We start from the raw sequence: 11,036 nt of genomic DNA on the forward strand, positions 1-11,036 counted from the left end.
TGGGCGGGCGCCAGGGGCCTCCCCCAGGCCCCGCCCACCTGCTTGGCCCAGGAATCCTGGGGCCTTCAGGTCAGGATGGGCCGGGGGCCCCCTGGGCCCCACCGCGGGTGGAAGCCGAGTGGAATGCCTTCTGCGGGTCTCGCCCTCCCCAGTATCAGGGTCCAACGGTAGGGGCGTTTCCTCTGGGCCCCGCCCACCAGCCCCGCCAGGGGGCGGAGTCACAGGGCAGACAGGTGGGGCCGCCTCCTCGTGGGCCCCGCCCTTCTGTCCCTCCAGAGCTGGATCTCACCTGCCAGGGCCGGATGGACCGGCCCGGTACCATTCAAGTTCTTCACTGGGAGCGCGGGGACCCTGAGGGGAGAAAAGAGGCCGCAGCTGGACTCTAGCCCCACACACCGGAAGATCAGGGGATCCTGCTTTGCATTCTGGCTCTTGGGCATACTCTGACCTCTTTATGCCTGTCCTCGTCATTTAGAATGATCACCAGGGATATAGGCACCCTTCTTTTATGGGGCGGGGTGTGATTGGGATCTCTGCCCCAGTTATAAAGTAATGGATCCCTAGACTTACTCCTTTCTTACCCACTCCTCAGCTGGCCTCCCTTGCGAGAGCTTGGGGTCCAACAGTTCCCTTCTACTGGCCGCTGTGCCTGAAACCCAACTGTGAGTGATGATGTAGCCATTCCAACATTTCTCCCCATAAAAGGTTCTGGGAAAGAGGCATTCCGGGATCAAATAAGTTATGAAACACTTCACTGTCTCCTTGAAAATTCACAACATATATGAGCACATTGAAGGCTCTGATAAGTCCTGCATAAAGAAATGTGATTAGGAATGATAAATCCAGGTTTTCCAAAGACATTTTACGATGAACGTTTTTCGCCTCTCGAAGATCTACTGATGTCAGTTCCTATAATCGAGGCATTGCCCCTCTTCAAACGAAGAGGCCTTAGGAAACCATAGCCTGCTTCCCCTCTTTGCCCTTCCCCACCAAAGAGCTCTGGCTTTTGAAATCAGCCAGAGCTGCTCTCATATCTCAGCTCAAGCACTAACTGGCTGGGTGTCACACAGCACAGTACCTCTCATAAGCCTGTCTCCCATCTGTAAAATGGCACCGTCCTTATGTTTGCTGTGAAGAGTCCATGAAATTCTGCACGTCAAGGGTCCAGCAGAATTCCTGGCACCTAATAAAGACTTGAAAGGCACTACCCATCACCAACACCCCACTGATGCGTAAGCCTGGCTGAGCAGTTTCACCTCTCTGCACCTCGGCCCACTGAGTCACAGTGTATCTTCCCTTCCCCTTGGAGAGGAAACCATGAAAGTATTGCAGTGACAAGCTTAGGCAAGTTACGGAACCTCTGTAACCCTCTGTTTCCTCATCTGAAAAATGGGGATAATCATACCTCACCCCCAGGGCTGCTGGGAGGATGGAAGGAGAAGGGTTGCGGCAATCTGCATACTGTGGCCGTCTGAGGCTTCACTACTTCAGCGCTGGGTTACGTAGGTGAACTACAGGCTGGCTGCTGAAGCGCTGGATGGATAAGTCTCGATGAAGACATGTGTTCTCAAAGCCAGGGGAGCCAGAGGGGCTTGGGAGGTGTGCCAGGAGGGTGTGCAGGAAGGGATGGGGGCAGGGACAGCTGGGGAAGTTGCTGCTACCACCCCCTTTGCCTGCCTGCTAAGTTCTGAGCCTGGCCAGTGCTGCCCGGTCATCAGCCCCTGGCAGGCACAGTCGATCCCGGGCAGCCGGCTGGGAATCATCTTTAAGCAAATGGTATGCTTGGCAGGCTTGGGCGCAGCTGCAGTGGATCCAGAAACACACACACACACACACACACACACACACACACACACACTCACACTCCTGGGGAATAGGCGCTCTATTTCCAAGCACACATATACAAGTGTTACACACACCACACATACAGGTACACACACCTCACATACAGGTACACAGATACACACACACACATAACATGGAGAACACTGCACAAACAGGTACCTCCCCCCCCACACACACATCCCAGGAAGCTCCTTCCCCAGACACAGACACAGAATACATGTGCGCGGAGAACACAAAGCCACACACATTTGCGTGCAGACACACAAACACACCAACACACTAGGGAACATTGCCATGCACACATATATCCAAAGACACACACAGACGCATCTCAGGGAACACACCCCTCACAAACATACACGGATTCAGAGACACACACACACACACACACTTCTGCATGGTAAACACCACACACGGAGGCACATCCATGCACACACCGTGAGGGCATGTCATCAGACAAGAGGAGCCAGCTCATGCAGCCACCCACTGCACATGGGGACACGTGCAGACACACAGACACATAGACACACGGCTGGGGAGGCCCACACTTTGCACAGAGTCCTATGCACCCATCACCGCACACAGCCTCTCCACTCTGCCTGCTCAGCAACACAGACTTAATCTGGGTCCCCTGCAGCACTTCTCCCAGAGCCTTCTGAGGGTGTGGAGAGTGTCTGGAGCAGAGTCGGGGTCATCGAACACTGTGGTGACCTGAACCACTGAACACAGCCCTAGAGGGGGGTGCTATTGGCGGGCAGGTGCCATGGGACCCCCAGCACCTGGTCAGTTGAGGTGTGTGTGTGCAGAAAGGTGCTGTGCCTCAATTTCCCCATCTGTAATGGGGATAAAGCCTTGTGAGGGTTCAGTGAGTTAAAACATGCAAAGCTCATAGTTTGGTGCAGGGGTGTGAGTGGAGAAGGATTTTCTCCTTCTAGCAGCCTGCTGGGACCCAAGAGACGGGGCTGAGTTTCCACTTGACCCTCTTGGGGCCTGTCATAATCCTCCAGGACCTTCCTGCGGGGTATCACCTAATCTCACCCCTTCCCCTACTCTTACAGGAAAGCAAAGGGGCATGTACCTCAAGCTTCTCCTCTTCCCTGCCCCGTCCTTCAAAAGAGTTCTAGTGTAGGCACACCACGAAGGATCTCAATATATCTCGGTCTCCCCTACCTCCTTTCTTCCTGTCTCATAAAAAAAAAAAAAAAATCCTCCCTTTTCTCCAGGGCTATCCGTAAAATGGATGGCAAAAACAATATTTAGTATGCAAACCACTACTCCTTGTCTCCTACCTGTGGCAGACATCACTAATCCATCACAGCACTCTCAAGCTGAGCAGAATCTTCAGCACAGCCTCTGCTAATCAGTGAGGACAGTTCGCTACCCCAGGTCTATCTAATGACCAGCATCTGGTCCAGCTCATGACCTTGGTCTTGCTGAGTCTTTGGCCTGGGATTTAGGCAGGGGGGCACCTCAGAAAGGGAAGGTTTCTAAATCTTGGCTGCCCTACAATTTCTGGCAACACTTAAAAACCACAGAGCCCAATTTACAAAAATTTGTCTTGCTCCTGGGAAGGTTGTAGATAGGGTGTGACAGTGGGGCTGTTTTTTATTTACTCATCATGAGCTAGGGAACAGTGTGAAGGCAGCCCCCAGCCTCTCTGAATCTGCAGGCCCCCTGAGAGAACCCAGGGTAGCAGGGTTCCCACGATGCCCGAGCGTGGGAGCCACCCGGGGCCCCCTTTTGATGTGGGATGCGCTGTTTCCTCCGAGTCAGCGAACACATCCTCCTGCCCTGGACAAGAGTTTGCTGCCCGCAGACCTCCCGGAAGGGGGGCAGGCCTGCACTCTCTGCTCCACCCTCTTGGGGCTCAGCCTGACAAAGGGTAGTAGGAAGCCATCAGGCCCCCTTGAGATCTGTTCTGACCAGAAGCCAGGCCCAGCCACCCCAAGGTGGAGATGGGTCCCACTGCCATGCTGGTTTTCTTGCTGTCTTTCCCACCTCTGCATCAGGTCCTATCTTCCTCTGCCCTCAACCCCGCACACATCCTACCTTGCTCAGAGTAAAAGCCAACCTCCTTACCCTATGTGAGATAGCCAATACCTACCCCTTGAACTCTGTTTCCCCTGTGGTCACCCCTCACCCATTCCACCCCAGCCTCCCTGCTCTTCGTGCTGTTCCTCGAACACACCAGCCACATTCCCACCCCGGGGCCTTTGCACTTGCTGATCTCTCTCTCCCAGAATGCTCTTCCCCAGATATCCTCATGCCTTGAACACTCACTTAACACAGATTTCTGCTCAAGTGTCACCTTATCAGAGACCTTCCTTACCATTTTACTCCGGAGAAATCTCTGTCTTTGCATTACCTTATCGACTGATTGATTGTCCCAGCACTAACCATGACCTGATTATAAAGTCTTTGATCTGACCAGGCCCTCCCTGCCTCTGTGACCTCATCTCCTACCCCCTCCATCTCTCTTCTCTGGACACATCTGCTGTGGCTTTAACCCACTGAGCATAGTCCCCTGTCAAGGCCTTTGCACCTGCTGTGCCCTCTGCCCCCAGGCTTTCCCCCCAGATGCTGAATGGCTCTCCTAGTGCTCTGCTGCAATGCCACTTCCTCAGAGACATCTTCCTTGACCACCTGACTTCAACCCTAGTACACAGCACATAGCAGGTGTTTGATAAACACTTGTTGCATGAAGGAAGGGAGGCTGAAATTGGTGGGAACATTCTAAGCAGGTGACTCACGAGCACATGCTCAGGTGCATTCTCCCCATGTGTTCTCTGCACATATTTGAAGTGAGCCTTGAAGCAGGTGTCCCAGGGAAACACCGTCTGCAGCCTCTAGTCCCCTGGAGCTTCTCTGCCAGTACTCACGCTGAGGGGGCATCCTGCCCAACAGCCCAAGCAACCATCCCCTGAGAAATTCCCAGAAATGCTCTGCATCCCACTTGGGGCAGAGGTTTCATGGTGAGGTTTAGGGGAACCCGGGCATTGCACAGAAATTGTCTTAGCGAATGTGCCACACAGAGACAGACAGTGGGATGTTCTCCCTGGTCAAAAATTCTCACTATGGGCCCGATGCTGTTGTCCTGCTTCACTCCCTTATCTAATCGTACCCCAAAGTCTGTGACATCTGTCTACAGAGAGCAAAAAACTGAGGCCCAGAGAGCTGAAGTAATTTGCCAGTGGTAGAGCCAGCATTCCAGCCCAGGCTGTCAGACTTCAGAGTCTGTGCTCTTAGCCATATGACATGAACCAAGTTCCCTCACCATGGCTTAGCAGCCCAGGCAGGAGGCTCTGTCTGAGAGAAAAACCTCCGGGATTAGTCTGGGAAAGAGGGGTGGAGTGTTTGGGTTTCCTCCTTGCCAAGGAAGAGCAGAGATGCTTCATATCTACGCCGGGTGGAAGGCAATGCTCAAAGGCAGTATGAGATAATGTGAGATTTTCCTAGCTGCTGTTCCTCACACTGTTCCCTGCCCTTTTCCTGCCTGGGCACCTTTGCCACACTGTTCCTCCTGCTTGTCCCTACTGTCTATTTCCAATTCACATCTGTTCTTTGAAGACAGGTTCAAAGGCCACTGTCTTCATGAGGCCTTTTCTGATCTACCTCAAGTGGATTCATAGCCACCCCCTTTTAATTCCCAAGGGACGTTTCTCCCTCCCTCTCCCTCTCTCTCTCTTTCTTTTTTAGGATACAGACATTTTATGTTGCTTTCTGGTTTTGTGGTTCCACTTCTATCTCTTGAGCCAGATTGTGAGCTTCTAGAAATGTGTCTGAATCAGCCTTGGGGCCCTAGGATTGCGGATGAAACTCCATGCAAATGGGTTCTCAGGAAGTACTGAATGGAAGAGTTGAACCAAAGAAGAAATTGGCCTGCTAGCTCTGTGGTCCCTCCAGAGGATCCATGGTGCCCTTAGAAACAGCAGTTCTAATACCAACGTCCTCCCCGAGACAAGGCTGAAGCAGGGATGGCAAATACATGGCGTGTGTAGTACTCTTACCAATCCTGCACCCATGGCAGGCATCAACAATCGATCTCAGCACTCCCTCTCCATTTCATGAGATGAAATCTGTTTGTCATCTGTTTTATGGATGATGGGACTGAGGCCAAGAGAAGGGAAGTGACTTCACTAAGGTCACCCAGCTGGTTAGTGGTGCACCTGGCACCGGTTCCTGGAGTTTCTGAGTCAGAGGCCAGGGCTGACCCCGCCAGGCAGATCTGTGGGGCCATCTGGAGTTGAGCAAGCTTTCTGAGCCCACCGGATGCTAGAGGTGGGCTGAAGTTTTTGACCTGGACCCTGGAGCTGGCTCAGGCCCAGGTAGGCTGCATGAGTAGCTATACGAGTAGACCCATGTGCCTGCTCTGGCTAACCCTCTCTCTGTCCCAGGCATAAAGGGGAGTTCAGGACCCCAGGGAAGAAGGAAGCCATGTGGACACTCCCTTTAGGCCAACTGCATTTCCATCCCTCTGCCCACATCTGGCCTCCCTGTCTGCCTCCCTGCCACCATGCCCTGGATAGACGCCAGGCATGTCCCATTCTCTGGTGATGGTTTCCAGGTCCCCTGATTGGCCTCAGGGGCCATCAGGACACCTGGCACTTACCCCGTGGTCCCTTGGGGGACCTTTGGAGGCTCCAGCTTCAGTCAGTTGGGTTCCAAGTGGGTGAGGAACGGGCAGAAGTGAGAGAGCCATGTCATGGGAGAAGGGCATTGAACAGCCCCTGGGGATCCCCCACATTCCTTGGGCCTGCTCCCCTCACCTGCCCCCATTCAGTGCCCCCTCCACCTGTATCTGCGGCCAGCCAAGTCCCCACTCCCATCCCTCTCTGCAGGGCCCGGGGCTGAGGACATCACAGTGAGTTCCAGGGTGCTCCCTGGGCCCAGCAAAACCACAGGCCATCAATGGTGGCTGTCTGGAGGCCTTTGCTCATTTCCCCATTCTGCCTGGACAAGCCTCTGAGCTTCTGTGGGCCTCAGTTTCCCCTCTGTCCGATGGGACCTCTCATCCCTGCCCCTGTCCACTCCTAGGGAATAAAGGGTGCAAAAGTCCCCTAGAGAGACTTTTTGGGGGCTGGTGGCCACTTAGGGCCAGATTTATCGAGAGACCTGGGGGCTCAGCATCATTCTCCTTCAACCCCCTGGGCTCCCAGCCCCCCAGAGCAGGGCTCTGTCAGGGGAACCCGGGCAGGGGAGGAGAGGGGAGGGGAGGGCTGGGCTGGCGGTTCCCACGGCCTGGGGCAGCCACATGCAGACAGGAGTGTGTGGTTTGGCCTCCCAGGGAGCAGGGCAGGAAGTGCTTCAGGTCTGGGGCGTGGGGGTGTTTGGTTTGACCTTGTGGTGAGGCGCTTGGAGGGAGGGGAGACTGCATACCAGTGAGGCCAGGAAAAGGGGGAGGGTGGGCAGGCCACAGGCCCGATGGGGGGGCACGGTGAGGGTGAGACTTTTCATGGTGTACTTTTCAGTACTTTGTTGGTTTTGAAGCATTGAAATGTAATACCTATTAACTGAAGAACAAAATATGAATTCTTTAAAATAAAAACGTAAAATCACTGGTGGAAGTAAAAAACAGGAGGAAAACACCCAAATACACCAACAATATCAAAGCCCACCTGCAGATGGGCTCCTGCCTCCTGCATCAGCCCCACCTGAGGCATATTCTCAATATCCAGAGGGAACCTGTTACAACAAGGTCACACCCGTCTCTCTGCAGCTGACAACACCGCGGGCTTCCATTTCACTCAGAATCAAAGCCCAAGTCCCCTCCACAGTCTCAGGGCCCTGGAGGACTGGCCCCATTTCATCTCTGACCCACCCCCACCCCCTGCAGCCTCTCCAGCCACACCGACCTCCTCAAACATACCAGGCCTGCTCCTGCCTCAGGGCCTTTGCAAAAGCTGCTCCCTCTGTCTGGAATGCTCTTCCCACTGTTCTCTGCGTGGCTTGCTTTTTAACCTTCTTTAGTCTTTGCTCAAATGTTACATTCTCAGGGAGGCCTCTTGTGACCTCCTTATTTAAAATCACATCCCTCTCATCAGTCCTTATGTGTTGTCCACTCTTTATGTTCCTTCGGCAGCAGTTACTCTCTGGACCACATCCTAGAATTTATTTATTTCGTTTACTGTTTGTCTCTCACTAGACTGTGGTTCGGGAGGGGAGGGATTATCTGCTTTGTTCCTTGTTGCATCCCCAGGGCCCCAAACAATGCCTGGCACACAGTAGTTGCTCAATATATATGAGCTAATTCATTTAAAAACAGGTGAACATAAGGCTATAAAGAAGGTCAAAAGAAGCAGCAAACTGGGACAGATAACAAGATGACAGATAAAGGGTTAAGACCCTTAACGCACAAGGAACGTGTGCAAATCAATAAGGAAGAAATAAACAGCCCAAGAGAAGGATAAGCAAAAGGAATAGACAAGTAATTGGCAAAAGAAGGAACCACTGGAGGCCCGCAAACAGAAGAGGTTCTCAGGCTCACAAAGAACCAGAGGGGGCATCGCTAGGGCACCGTTCAGGTTGGCGTGGTGTGCGAGCCTGCTGGGGATGAACGGAAGAAGCACCCCTTCCGGCTGCTGGCGGGCCACGTCGACGGTGCGTGCAGGCTCAAAAACACGGGCACTTTGACATCTGGCCTCATGGTTGACGGCGGCCCCGCATCACAGGTGCACCAACTGGGGACCAGAGGGGGCAATGAGTTCCACTGGGGTCACGCAGTAAGGCGGGCGGCTGAAGCGGGGCCCAGCCACTGCCCCTGGGGCTCCCTGACACCCTGTGCGATCAGGCCCGGGTCTCTGGGACCCTGGCAGGAAACCTGGGGTGGACAGGCAGGGCGGTAGGGCACCCTAGTACCCTGGCCGACTGGGGATTTCGAATCACACGCCCAAGTGGGGGACCTTGAGCAAGTGTCAGCCTTTCGGAGCCTTGTTTCCTCATGTGAAGAGTGGGGAAAATCGGACTCGCCGCGTGGGGTTTCTGTGGGCATTCAGACAGGCAACGAACGTGTGTAGAGGCCGTGAAATGGGGCCTGGGACAAAGCAAGCGCTCGGTAAATGGAAACAGGCCTGCAGCTGTCCTCTCTCCCCTCCACCACGTGGGGTGGAAACTCTGAGTCTGCCCCGCAGCTGCGTTCCAAAGTGCTGGAAGCTGCCCTCCCGGGAGACAGGGCGGATCTTCCCCCAGCCCTGCGTGTCCCCCAGGCCCGGACTGCCAGCTGGCTCCCCACCCCAACACAGGGGCAGTGGAAAAGTACCCAGGCCAGGGGCCCGCTCTGGCCCCACAGGCTGTGTGACCTTGGGCAAGTCGGGGCCCCTCTCCCATCCTAGTCTGCATCCGGGGCTGAGATGCAGCTGGGAGGTGATCATATGGGGCGGGCAATATTAAAGTTTTGCCCGCCATGGGCCCTGCTGAGCCGGCACGCATGAGTGGTAGTGGTTTTAGCTCCGTTTGGCAGAGGGGGAAACTGAGGCTCAGGAGGTGAAGCCATGCGCCCAAGGTCACCCAGCCGGGAAAGGACTGGACTCGGGGTCTGTGTCAGTCCTGTGGGACAGAAGGAAGTGCAGAGAAGGGAGCAGGAAGGAAAAGGAAATGTGGCCAAGGGGAACCACAGACAGACAGATGGACAGAGAGACACAGAGACCCATACATAGAGATACTGTTATCAGCTGAGCTGTGTCCCCCTAGAACTCGGATGTTGACGTCCTTACCCCCAGTCCTTTGGACACTTTGGAGAACGGGTCCTCGCAGAGGGGATTAGAATGAGGTCTGAGGACATTAGGGCAGGCCCTAACCTAGGACTGGTGTCCTCACAAAAAGGAAACTGGACACATAAACATAGAGTCAGAGAGATCATGTGGAAGGCCATGAGGGCTCGGGGGTGTGGCGGACCAGGGCGAGGCCTGGGGGGCTGGCTGCCTGGCTCCTCAGAAACCCCCATCTGCCTCCCCTCATAGGCTGTGCCCTGGCAACAGAGGCTTCAGCAGGGAGGAACCCGGGTCGGCTCCCCCCACCCACCTTCCTCACACTCCCCTCATTCCAAAGCAGACCCCACAGGTCCTGTGCCCACACCCCACTCTGAGCCACACAGAGTATTTTTAGCTGGGGTTCCTTGGAGGGGAGGGGAGGGGGCCTTGACACAGGCTTGTCTGGCTGGGCAGGGTCTGCTTGGCTGGGGAGGGGTGAGAAAGCCCTTGACAGTTTCCACCCCGCGCCTTTCCAGGCCAATGTCTGTTCTCAGAGAGGGTAACAAATGGCTCCCAGGGGGAGGAGTACACACTGGGTAGGGGCACATGGCTGGGAGAACCGAGTTCCAGCAGGTCACAGGAGGACATGGTCAATGATCAGCCCAGCACTCCCATGGAGAAATTCTTCTTCTCCCCATAGCCCTCTTGAGCTCAAGCACACTCTATAGCTCCCCACTGTTGGTAGCAAAAAGCCCAGGCTCCCCTAAGGCTCCACACAATCTGGCTCTATACCCCCATTTGGGAAAAATCTCAGCCCCTTCTGTTCCAGCAGGAAACCTCCACCCTTGTACAGTCCCCAAAACCTGCTGGACACATTCCTACCCCCACCCCTTTGCACCTGCAGTGCCAATACCTGAGATGTCCTTCCCTGAATGTACCATGTTCTCCAAGCCCCGCTGAATTGCATATGCTGTTCCTCCAACCTGGAATAGCCTTTTTCCAGACCTGGCTACCTCCTCAGAGGGGTCTTCCCTGACACCCCCTCACTCCCTCCCGATCATACCATCCTGTTCACATACCTGCAAGCACTTCCCTCTCTCTCCAGCGATTGTGTTCATTTACTCATTTACTTGCTGTATGTCTGTCTCCCCGTCACTCTGGGCCCCATGTGTCTTGTTCAGTTCTGTGAACACACACCCACGGTACATACTTGGAGAATTAATATTGAGCAATAAAAGCTGAGTAATTCCCAGCCTGCTCTGAAACACTGGATTGCACAAAGTTCATCAGTGACTAAGAAATCCACTTCACCTGGAAATCCACTGAACACATGGTAAAAGGGATGCAAAACGTTCCTGGACCAATTCTTATGATCACTATGTAGGATATACGCCTGCATATTCTATTCTGTTCTATTCTATTCTATCGCATTCCACTCCATTTCATTCTATTCCATTCCAAGAAAAATCTGGTTACACCCTTTTGATTTCATAACCCATTAGTGGG

The 11,036-nt window shown here is 54.1% G+C and overlaps 1 protein-coding gene across 1 annotated transcript in view; it reads right to left on the reverse strand.

The window, feature by feature from the left end:
- DTX1 (deltex E3 ubiquitin ligase 1) overlaps nt 1–11,036 on the reverse strand; it is a 34,457-nt gene that overhangs the window by 3,854 nt on the left and 19,567 nt on the right. The window contains exon 3 of the mRNA XM_028116527.2: nt 290–351. Coding sequence (XP_027972328.1) covers nt 290–351 — 62 coding nt within the window. The remainder of the gene's footprint in view (nt 1–289; nt 352–11,036) is intronic.

This window comes from Eumetopias jubatus, unplaced genomic scaffold, assembly GCF_037043125.1.
Source record: "Eumetopias jubatus isolate StellerSeaLion01/CBP00866 unplaced genomic scaffold, mEumJub1_p1.0 scaffold_16, whole genome shotgun sequence".
Classification (NCBI taxonomy): domain Eukaryota; kingdom Metazoa; phylum Chordata; class Mammalia; order Carnivora; family Otariidae; genus Eumetopias; species Eumetopias jubatus.